This window comes from Sarcophilus harrisii, chromosome 3, assembly GCF_902635505.1.
Source record: "Sarcophilus harrisii chromosome 3, mSarHar1.11, whole genome shotgun sequence".
Classification (NCBI taxonomy): Eukaryota; Metazoa; Chordata; class Mammalia; order Dasyuromorphia; family Dasyuridae; genus Sarcophilus; species Sarcophilus harrisii.
The window spans coordinates 590,656,020-590,668,081 of NC_045428.1; the positions used below are offsets into that span (position 1 = coordinate 590,656,020).

The 12,062-nt window shown below is 44.8% G+C and overlaps 1 protein-coding gene across 1 annotated transcript; it reads right to left on the reverse strand.

The window, feature by feature from the left end:
- Positions 1 to 837: 837 nt before the first annotated feature.
- On the reverse strand, positions 838 to 11,499 carry LOC100917074 (cytochrome P450 2A13-like). Its single transcript, XM_031961639.1, has 8 exons — positions 11,284 to 11,499; positions 9,756 to 9,918; positions 6,990 to 7,150; positions 6,541 to 6,717; positions 5,416 to 5,557; positions 4,996 to 5,183; positions 3,234 to 3,375; positions 838 to 1,126 (listed from the first exon to the last, which is right to left on the reverse strand). Exons 1-8 carry the CDS (start codon positions 11,461 to 11,463, stop codon positions 942 to 944), a joined length of 1,338 nt encoding a protein of 445 aa, XP_031817499.1. The 5' UTR covers positions 11,464 to 11,499; the 3' UTR covers positions 838 to 941.
- Between the last annotated feature and the right edge of the window lie 563 nt (positions 11,500 to 12,062).

Genomic DNA, 12,062 nt, shown 5'->3' on the forward strand with positions numbered 1-12,062 from the left:
CAAGTCACCGATTAACATGTTGAATAGTCACTCCAGTGTAGACTTCCCTTCAAATTGACTTGTTCATTAATGGGTACTATCAATTATTAATCACTAATCTTTGGACCAAGTATTCACAGAATTATAGATTTAGAACTGGAGAAGACCTCTGATGTCATTGAATCCAACCCTGTCCTCTTACAGATGAGGAACCTGAGACAAAGTAACTTAAAGTGATTTATCCAGAATCATACAACCAGCAAGTATTTGAGTTCAGATTGAACAGGGGAAAATGAGACTTCACTACTATGCTACCTAGATGCCCCTGGACCTTAAATAAATCTCCTCAGTTTTCATATATATATGGGACTGGTCATTCTTTGACTAACTAGATGATTGTTGATAAACACTTATGACCTAATTGTTCTTCCCCAAGGAATCTGTTTTGTAACTGGAGAGCTGGAGAGAGATACATAGAGATACTGCTTTAGAGATAGAGATATAATCATAAAGAGGCAGACCTAGGGAAAGAGAGGGACAGAGAAAGAGACAGAAGCAAAGAGTTATGGACAGTGAGACTCAGACAGAGGAAAGAGCCAAGGAGACAGACACGAAAAAGTGACAGAGGCAAACAGGAAGAGACAGAGAGACAAACTAAGGTAGATCTGGCACAAATGGGGGTGGGGGTCTGATGATGGCAAACTCTTTTGTAAGCTAAGAGACTTCCAATTTCAGCTTTTCACTGTAGGTTCTGTAACGAGTCACTTCCCCAGTCATGTCCTCTGTAACCTGAAGGGATTGTATTCAATGATCTCTGAATTGTGTCCCAGCTTCCAGAAGCCAAACAGAGTAGCAGAGAGAGGTGCCTGGGGGGCTCAGACTTTATTAATACACCCTCTGCACCCCCATCAAGGAGCCCCTCGGTCTCCTTCTGCTTCTGCTGTGGCTGGTTGGGCTCAGGCTCATCCCCGGGGCAGGAAGGAGATGGTGTAGCTGCGGGGGATGGTGGCAAAGCCCACCATCTTGGGGGAGATGTCGATGGCTTCTTTGGGGACTGGAGACTGGAAGCGAAAGTTCTGCAGGATGGTGGTGAGGAAGAGGAAGAGCTCCATTCTGGCCAAGCCTTCACCAAAACAGTAGCGTTTGCCTGAGGAATGAGAATCAGAGGTAGTCAGGGTGGGAAAGACCCTCAGGACAGAGACTGTCAGAGTTGGGTTTGACTAGCAAAGAATCATTTCTTATAGAACAATAATATTCCATAACATTCATATATCATAACTTGTTCAGCCATTCTCCAACTGAGGGGCATCCACTCAGTTTCCAGTTTCTGGCCACTACAAAAAGGGCTGCTACAAACAATTTTTCATGTGTTTCCTTTGACCTAACAATTCCACTACCAGGTATGAATAACCAAAGAGATTTTAAAACGGAGTAGGGGGGAAGGACCTAGATGTACAAAAATGGAACAGCTCTCTTCTCAAGGCAAAGAATTGGAAATTGAGGGGATGCCCATCAGTTGGGTAATGGCTGGAACTTCTCAGTTGAGCTAAGAGAAGAAACTAAGAGAAATGAGGAGGAAACTAGGCTGAAACCCTTCCTTAGAGGAGAGAATGCCAGAATTGGGAGAAAACTAGAAGTCACGGTGGGGATTGGGCTGGTAGTAAATTAGATACTGACTGTGTGACTTTGGGTAAGTAACTTTTCCTCTCTCTGCCTTAAAAATGAGAGGTTTGGACTCTATGTTCCCTAAGGAAATTTCCAGCCTTGGTCTATAATGCCTTGGGACAAAAAAAAAGCCTCATGTCTAGAAGGGACCTTAAAACACAGAAAAATCATAGCTGGAAGGATTCTTAGGATGCAGAATGTGAGCATTGGGAGAAAATTTAGAAAAAGACAAGAAGCACTGAAGATATTTGGGTCTTGTGCCAAAAGTGCCTCTATGAGGCACTCATCTGTAGCAAGCACAGAGCCTGGAAACTTCCTACTTTATCTAAATCTTCTTGTTAATTAGCCACTTTGCTTTTGTTGTTTTTAAGTTAATGAAGGATTACAAGTGCTATTAATATCTACTAAATTTTAATGCCCTAGGCCAATGAGCCTTTGCAACACCCTAAATTTGTGTCAAGATCATAGGACTCTTGCAACATAGAATTGTTCCATTTGTTCATCCTTCCTACACTTGCTTCTCAGCAGAGTCCTTTGCCTCTTTTGAAGCCATCCGTTGTGAGATACCTCTTCTAATCTATGGAAAATTTCAAAAGTTGTCTATTCTCTCTGTCTTTTCTCCATGAAATACCAAAGAGGTGACCCTCCTTCTTCCTGTTCCCTTCATCTCATTCATCCGAATCTCACAGAATTCCCCATCTGAATTTCTACATTCTACACAAACTAGCCTATTTGCTGTTGCCTAAATTGATCATTCAATTTTTCTTCTAAGAAGCTCTTTATTTAGAACACCCTTCCTCCTTATCCCTGCTTTTAAGCTCCTTAACTTTGTTCAAAGCAAGCTCCAGTGTCACCTCTGATTCTCATAATTGCCAGTGTTCTCCTTTTGCAAATTATTTTGTAGTTACTTATCTACATGAACTTGGTCCCCTCCAGTAGAATGTAAACTCCTTGAGGGATTGTTTTTTCTTGTCTTTCCCCCCCATCTCATAAGTAATTATTGGATTGAATGTTAGAATTGTGAAGAACCTAAAACATCTAGTCCAACCTCCTCATTTTACAAATGAGGAAGCCGAGATCCAGAGAAAGGAAGGGACTTGACCAAAATTTGAGGCTCATAGTCCTAAGATGATAGATGCTGAGCTGGAAGGGACCTCAGAGACCCTTGAGTCCCAGGCCTGAATTTCACAAGTGAGGGAGCTGAGGGCCAGGGAGGATGAAATGATTTGTGCAAGGTCACCCAAGTAGGAAGCTTTAGAGATGGGACTTGACCAAAGGCCTCTCACTCCAGGGACAGGACTCAGTGTATGTGTTTCTTCCTTAAGGAAGGAGGGATGCTGGTGACATTTGGGGAGTTATATGTTCTGTAACACTTAGCCCCATAAACATAATCTCTCTGGAACCATCCTATCCACCTACCTACCCACTCACTCTTAAGAAGCTTGGTCAAATGAAATTGATAAGTTCAGCAGGATGAATTGAAAGTAGACTGAAGGAAAGGAAGGGCTCACAAAGCTCAAGTTGCACTGCTTGGGACTAGGGATAAGAATGGGGGTTGGGAAAGGAAAAGAAAAGGATTTCCTGCTCACCAATGGAGAAGGGCACAAAGGCATCACTCTTCTTGAACTGGCCCTTTTCATCCAGAAAGTGTTGGGGGTTGAAGGCTTCGGGGCAGGCAAAGAAATTGCGATCCCTTAGTACTGAGCCCAGCATGGGATAAACTTCTGTGCCCTAGAGTTGGAGGTGAGAGAAGAGAACAAAAGAAATTAGAGATAGGGGAGGACAGAAGGAGGGGAGATAGAGAAAAAGAAATATAGAGGAAGAAAAGCTCTTAGAGCATTTGGGGGGGGGATGTGGGGAGGAAATATGATGCAGCAAGTCTCAATCCATTCCTAATACAGGTTAATTCATACCTAAATAATGATCTTTAAATGGATATAACATAAATCTATCAACTAAAAGCAATATAATAATCAATATATAATGTAGAGGGTCAAGTGTACTTGACACAAGTAATCCTACAACAAGGTGTTAACTCAGTGGAATTGAGATAATGATTCTTTAGTTTACTTGGATTTAGTACTTAGTATAGTTCTACAAGTTGAACATCTATTATGATATACTTATAAGAGAGTATATGAGAGCTAAGAGATCTGGGAGGGAAGACAGACTCAGAGATACAGAAGACAGAAAACTGGAGACTAGAGCCTGGAACCTGGAGCTCTTGGACTCCGACATAAACTCAAGAACAGACTTGAAGAAAGACTTGAGAACAGACTCGAAGACAAAGACCCTCATAGTGGTTGATCTGTCTCCTTCAATCTCCCAATCTGCACCAGCAGTCTCAGACAGTCAGCCAGTCTACAGTCAACAGTCTACACATCTCAGTCTCTTGTCTTATCCAGTTAGCCAGCCAGTCAGGAATCTGCAAATCTCAGTCTCTGCTCCAACTTCAGTCTGATTCTGATACTGAGCCCTTAAGTATATCTTTTCAGACTTCCTGCCCTTTACATCTCCCACTTTCTTTTGTTTTAGAACATAGGTGGTCATGCCCTGACTCCTCAGGGAGGTGAGAACCCCAAAAAGGAGGTGATCACACCCTCCCTGACTTCTTAGAAAGGGGGGTGAAAACACCAAAAAAAAAAAAAAAGGTAATCTTAATGTCTCAGGAAGGGAGGTAAAAACACCAAAGGGAAATGGTGAGTCAAACCAGATTTTGTTAGTGGCTTTCTTGGAATGTAGATGAACACTGTTTTGTAAGTGTTTGTAAGCACTCTCAGGAGGTGAAATGGTCAAGCCTACTGGAGGCAAAGAATCCATAGACTGGACAGGGACAGATTTTACCTCTCTAGGGGATAGCTCAGTAGTCCCAGCTGCATACAAATCTATTCTCCCTAATTGCAATCCTTTTTTCCCATCGGATTGCTTCTTGGCTGATAAATCATGTAATCCCTTTCTTCTATCAGATTGCTTTTTGACTGATTGATTATGTAGGAGTACTGAACTTTTAAAGACTCTCTGGGTGTAACTTCAGCTGCCATCAATATAATAACCTATTTATTGTACTTACTCAGTGATACCTATAAATCACAATGATCTGAGTAAATTCTGATCAAATAGGAATATTAAAATTATTCCCAGAAGAATAGGGAGGATTAGGAATAGGAGGGACATAGACGCAGGAAAGTGACTCCAAGAGGCATGAGGCAGATTGACGAGACACTTAATGAAGGAGAATGGGGGAACTCTCAGGTGTCAGAAAGATAGGTATTTAGAGGATGATAGAGAAGGTTCTGGAGTAGAAGGATGGAGGTGCTGGAGCTGGGGGAGGTGAGAGTGAGAGATTCCTACCTTGGGAAGAAGGTAGCCCCGGAATTTGGTGTCCTTTATGACTCTCCGGGCCAGACCCATGGGGATCATATCACCAAACCTTTGGATCTCATGGATGACGGCCTCTGTGTAGGGCATCTTGGCTTTGTCCTCGAACTTGGGCGAACGGTTCCTCCCAATCACCCGATCAATTTCCTCATGGATTTTGGCTGTGATTGGTGGGGGTGAGAAAACAGGATGCAGAGGTGTCAGAGAGATCCTGGGGAAGTGCTCAGGGAGCAGATGGGGTGGAGAGGATGGACATACCCTTCAGTGACAGGAGGCTGGTTTGAGGAATGAAGGGAATAGATAGTGTGTGTGTGTGTGTGTGTGTGTGTGTGTGTGTGTGTGTGTGAGATATGTTATGGGCAGCTCCCAGGGGACTAGGGAAAGGGGAGTCACCTTCCACCTCTGGATGCTTCATTAGCAGAAGGAAGCCATAGCGAAGGGTTGTGCTAACAGTCTCTGTGCCAGCAAAAAACAGGTTTAGGGTGGTCATGGTCAGGTTCCTCATGAAGAATTCGGTGTTGGGATTTTTCTTTTCCTGGGAGGAGAAAGTGGACAGGGCTCAGCTGGTCCTACCCCACCTAGCTTCACCTGCAAGCTTCACCTCAAGGTCTCTTCTTGTCCCATGTCATGTGCAGCAATGTGAAGGGGTAAAGGAGGGAATCCATCAATAGAGACTGACTAGCTGGAATACCTTAGTTCAAAGGGACCTAGAACGTATCTCTTCTCAGAGTTTAGATGAACATAGATTTAGTTTGAAAAGGACATTAGAAACTGTTCAATCCAACCACTCTCATGAAGAAGTTAAGACACAGAGAGGTTGGAGCCTGTTCAGAAAAATAGCCAGTGAGTGTGAGAGATGAGATAGGAACCCAGGTATGCCTAACTCCTGGATCTGCAGCTATAGCCACTGTAGAATACTGAGAAGGCACAGCTGGAGAGAGCTCAGCAGCCAAAGAAGCCCCACCTTGAGCTTCCTGGCAAGTGGTGGCCCATTCTCAGAGAGAAAAAAAGATTTCCCAAGATCTTATGCAAAAAGTTAGACAAAGCTGCCAGACAAGAATATAAGGTTCCTTGTGATTATCTAAAGGGGCAGGTAGAATGGAGAATGGGGAGCTTTGTGTTGTCCTTGTCTTGCTGAGCCTGTTTCTGCATCTGCCCCCACCTTTCTGTGTCTATTTCTGTTATTCGTGGCCCCTCTCTCTGTCTCACTTTCTCCATTTGCCATTCTCTCTTGGTCTCTCCTTGCCACACTGCCTCCACACTGGCAATGACCACAAGTGCCAAAGTCTATCTGAATCCCTGCTCTGGTGGCCGCCTGATCCTGGGTTGGCTGTGAACCTGCCTCCTGCCACCCCCACAGTGACCTTTGAGCCTTGCCTCCAAATCTGAGAGTGGCCATCTAATTTCTGCTAATGAAGTCTACTTTCCAACATCTGGGGATCCCTCAGAGATCTATAACATCCTCAGCCTGAGGTCTCAGCCCATCTGCTCCATTGTCATCGCCCACTGGGTCAGTACCTCCTGCATCTTGATCAGGAAGGAGTCAATGAAGTTCCGGGGGGAGTTAGGGTCCAGGGTGGCCTGGTTCTGCTGGACCTTCTCGGTGATGAAATCATCCAAGCCTTTCAATTCTTTGAATGCTTGCTGCTGAGGTCCTGGCAGATGCTTCATCACTCCATAGAACATCTCATATAGCTGGAGGAGTGAACAAAATAAGACATGGAGTATAGGGCCTTGGGGAGGGTGACTGAGGGGTGTGGGGAGTAATAATCATGAAAAATAAAAGTATAGAATAGGGAACAGGGAACATAATGGAGAATGAGTGGTCAAGATAGGGCACAGCAGCAGTCTGGGGACAGGGGGTCTGAATAAGGACTAGGTACAGGAGGTAGAAGACAGAAATGATAACTGAGGAGTAGGGGATGAGAGTAGAGATACAGATTGGGGGAGAGGTTCTTGGGGGTCACCTGTCCCATGGATGTGGCTGTGAACTGGAAGCTCCCCAACATCATACGCAACAGGGACAGGAACTGTTTGTCCTCATATTCAAAGCGATCACCAAAGACGATGGAGCTGATGACATTGGAGACCGTGCGGCTCAGGAAGAAGGTGGGATCTATGGCTTCCCCTGTAGCCAGCCAGGTGGCCAGAGACAGAGATAAGGAAGCACAGAGGTAGAAAGATGAAAAAGGACAAAGGCAGAGAAGTCAAGGGGGTAAAGAGGAAGCAGAGGGAAAAAACAGAGACCCACAGAAAGGTAGAGTCAAGAAAGACACATGGAGGTGGTTTTTGAGAGCGACAGAGAATAAGTGAAAAAGATTAGTGGTGTGTGTGTTTATGGAGAGGGGATCCATAGAGGGTAGAGATAGGGATATAAAAGGGGGAAGTAAAGATTATGAGGACAAAGAGACAGAAACAGAGAGAGAGAGAGATGAGAGAAGAGAGAGAAAAAGAGAAGAGAGACAGAGCCAGAGAGACATAGAAAGACAAGAAAGACAAGGAGAGAAAAGTGAAAGTTTGAAGAAAGAAAGGAAAGAAAGAGGGGGAGGAGGGGAAAGAGAAGAAGAAAGAGAGGAAGGAGAGAGAATTAGTAGTTGTCTGGTCCTTTTTAAATATTATTGCCCAAACCCAAAAATGCCTGGCAGGGGGAGATAGTGCACACATAGTTTTGTTTTTTGTCTAAATCTTGGACTGGTAAAATGAACAGGGAAATTAAAACACACTATTTACCCCTCCCATGGGTCTTTTGAAATTTTGTCGAATTTTGATTTAAAATGACGAAAAAATGAAACACACCAATATTTCACCAAAACCCTTTTGGCTTGAAAGTCAAATGAAAAAGTGAACCCAAATTGATGCACTTTCCTAATTTGCCCCTCCCTTTTGGCCTTTAAAGCCCTAAGAGGGTGGTTTTTTGGATGCGCTCCAAGCCCCTCTTCCCAGCCAAACCCTGGGGTGGTGAGGAGAATGGCGGGCTCCGGGTCCCTCCGTAAAGGACACCTGGAGGGTAAGAAAAGGGAAGGAATGGGAAAAATGGGGCTTGCAGGATGGAGGCCGGAGTCAGAGTGTGCCAGAGAAAGGGGGAGAAGAAATGGGAAATAAGAATGAGAGGAAAAAGAGAGATGAGAGAAGGGAAGAGAGGTGGGAGGAAAAGGGGGGGAGAAAGAAAGAAGGATAGGGAAGGAAGGGGAAGAATGAAATGGAGAGATGGAGAGAAAGTAAGATAGAAAGATGGAGAGAAAAAAGAAGAGACCAAGATAAGAGAGAATTAGGGGGGCAGGGAAGGGCTGAGAAATAGATAAAAGGAGGAAATGGGAAAGCAGCAGATGGATACATAGGGAAGATGGTGAAACAAGGAGAGATAAAATGTTGAAGAGGTGGAGGAGATGGGGATATAATGAGAGAATGAGAAGCATAGAAAAATGGGGAGATAAGAAAAGACATGAAGAGATATAGAAAGATGGCAGATAGGGAGAGAGGAAGAGACAGAAAGATGGAGAGATTGTTCTCTTTTCTCAAATATAATCGTTCTCTGGGAGAAGATTTCTCAGGGGCTTCTGCAGGTAGCCTTAGTTTCAGTTCAGAGTAATAATCACCTCAAATGCAGCCAGCTGTTAAAAGTTCAGTCCTTTATTTTCTCTTCCAAATAGCTCAGGAAGCTTTCCTTGGTTCCGAGAGCTCTTATTGCTAGTCCTTTGCTTCAGCCAGCTTCAGTCTCCAGCTCACTCTGAATCCTGGCTCTGAATCTCCCTGAGTCTCTAGTGCTTGTCCTTTTACATGCTCTTTTAGAACTCAAAGCTCGACCCCTCCTGTGAGAGAGTGGGATTGTGGGTTCCTGACTTGTGAATCTCCTGGACTTGTGAATCTCCTGGACTGAATCCTGACTTGTGAATCTCAAAGGCTAATGTGTGAACTCTTAAAGGTGTGAACTTAAGTGCATAAGCATGGTTTCTATCAATTCCAGTGAGTTAGCACCTTGTTTCAAGTTCTGGTCCATAACAAGAGAAGAAGTGGGAAGGCAGTTAAAGACAGATGGAGAAATAGGCATACAGAGAAAAGAACAGACAGGGAGAGATGGAGGATAGAGTGAAACAAAAAGAAAGGTAGAGGTGAGGGATGTGGGAGACAATGAGAAAAAGAGAAATGGGGAAGGGTAGAGATGTGGGAAGATAAAACTGCAAATATATGGAAGAATTGAGGAGATAGGGAAGTAAAGAAAGACAAATAAAGACCTGGAGAGTTAGTTAGACAAGGAAAGGCAGAGGGTGAAATGAAGGGATAGAGATGCAGAGATGGGGACAGAGAGAAAGATGAGAGATTCAAGAGACAGAGAGATGGAGAGTCAAGGGAAGATAAAGAGAGACAGAGAGAGATAGAACGTAAAGGAAAGAGAAAGAAGAAATGTGGAGAGGAGAAATAGGGAAGAGAGAGAGAGAAACACAGGGAAAAGAAGAGACAAGATAGCTAAAGATGGAGAGAAAGTGAAAGACCAAGAAAGGTGAAAGAACAAAGCAATGAAGAGAGATGGTAAAACAGGAGGAAAGATGAGGAAATAGAAAGAGAAGGACAGGAAACGTGGTGGTTGAGGGAGGTCATGGTAGCCAGGGCAAGAGAGGGTGAGGGGCCAAAAAGATAGTTCATGGAGGAATCTCGTCCAGCAGCCTAGAGGAGGCCACACTGGCCTGAGAGAGGGCTGTGTGTGTGTCCTTGAAGGTCCCTGCCTGGACACTCACCGAATCCCTTAAAGAGCCAGTCAAAGGTGGCCTGCTCCCCCCGGCCTGAGAACTCCTCTGCTTGGTCGACCAGTGCCTCCTTCACGGCGTCATAGCCTGTCAGGACCACGACAGCTCTGTGTCCCAGGTGCACTGTGAACACGGGCCCATATTTCTCCCCAATCTGGAGGGTACGAGAAGTAGAAAAAACAGTTTTTTGTCTCTGAGTCCCCTTACTCTCAGCAACTTTCAAAAAAATGTCTAATTGTGGCCTAGGTTTCAGTAATAAAACACAGACATTTCAGAACACTAAGAACATGGAACAGAATTGTGAATCCTTGTTGTAAACAGTTTTTTTATTTTAAAATATATATGTATTATATATAACATGTATATAATTTATATCTATATATACATTTTTCTTTCTCTCTTTCTCCTTTTTTCTTCCTTTCTTCCTTCCTTCTTTCTTTTCTACCTTCCTTCCTCCTTCCCTCTCTCCTTTCCTCTCTCCCTCTCTGTCTTTCTTTTTTCTTTGTTTCTTTGTTTCTTTGTTACTTTGTTTGTTTGTTTATTTGTTTCTTTCTTTCTTTTGGCAGCATTTTGTAAAATTTACAACTCTAGAGCTGGGGAAACCTGGGTTCAAATCCTTCCTTAGACACTAGCTCTGTGACTTTGAACAAGTCACTTCATCCCTGCCTCAGTTTCCTCATTTGTAAAATGAAGATTTGAACTCAATGGCCTATCAAGTTCTCTTTAGCTCTACATCTATGTATCCATGATCCTCAGTCAAAGAAGGTAATACCAAAATTGCTCTTTGTTTTTCCCTCTGTAAGAAGTCAAAGCGATAAATTCTTATTAGACAACTGCAGTGTGCCAGGCATTGTGTTAGCACTCTGTAACAGGGAATAGGCAAGGTAAGGCAAAGACGGTCCCTGCCCTCAAGGCGCTCACAGCCTAACGGGTGCATCCATTCCAAGCCTCTCAGCCCCACTGAGCTTCCTTAAACAATTCTGGGAGAAACTAATGTACCCATGTTCAGGGCAAAGAGGGCCAACTGATGCTGCACCTCTAGTGCCCATTTTCTGCCAGGTGATTTATCTGGCTCTCCTCTCTCCATGTACACTACCTTTGGCCCCTCATCTCTCCATCTCTGACCTTCCCTCAGGGGCCCTCATCTCTCCACCTCCTACCCTCCCTTGGGGCCCCTCACCTCTCCACCTCCTACTCTCCCGCAGGGCCCCTCATCTCTCTACCTCCTCCCTCCCTCGGGGGCCCTCATCTCTCCACCTCCTCCCTCCCTCGGGGGCCCTCATCTCTCCACCTCCTACCCTCCCTGGGGTCCTCTCTCTCAGGCTCTCACACCAGCTCTTAGCTTTCTTGGCTACTGTCCCCCCAATCCCTGTTGCAGCCCATCCGTCCCCGTGAGGATATCTCTGCTTTTCTTAGAGCCTCTTTCCCATAAGAAAATGTCTCTCTCTAATTCTCTGTGTTTCTTTGCCTCAATCTCTCCATGTTCCTCCTCTTGTCCCCAGCCTCCCAGTCTCAGTACCTTCATGAGGGAGTCATACATCTGCTGTGTGTTGAGCTGTAAGAAGTTGCCAATGAAAGGCAGTGGGGTGGGCCCAGGGGGAAGGCTGCTGCGAACCTTCCTCTGTTTCCATACTGAGTGCACCATCAGGACTGAGAGGCAGATGAATAGGGCCCCCAGCAACAGCCCGGAGGCCAGCATGGTGGAGGTGGCAATGTGGACTGGGAGTGGGCAGGTGCTGAGCCAAGACTGAGTCCGGGTAGGGTTGTCCTTGACTTTTATGTGCAGAGATTGGAATTGTCACCTGGCACTTGTCCCAGGCCTTTTATATAACATTCTCAATCCTAATCCTAACCCCTTCCTCCCCGAGCCCTAGGACATAGCCAGAGGCCAAAGGGAGAAAAGGAGGAGTAGTAGAGTGGGGTGGGGTCTCAAAAACTAAGGATCCCATTGCAGAAGTAAATGGGAGGAGGATAAAGAAGAGGGTCAAGTTTCAGAGATGGAGGTTCAGAAAATCCCAGCGTTTAGAAATGTAAGTTTTTGCAGACTCTTGGTACTCAGATTTGGGGTTCTTGGGTTCTCAGATCCTGGGAATAGGATTGATAGCATTAGGGTCCAGATATGTGGATTGAGGAGTTTCTTGAGGTTTCAAAAGGTCTCAGAGTGCAGAGGTGGGAAACCCAGAAAAGAGCTGCAAAAGGTTCCTTCCTGGACCTCTTTAGGGACCAGTGATGGGAATTGGAGGAGCCATTCTATGCTCAGATAGAAAAGAGTTCAGGAGGTCTCAAAGCACAGAGATT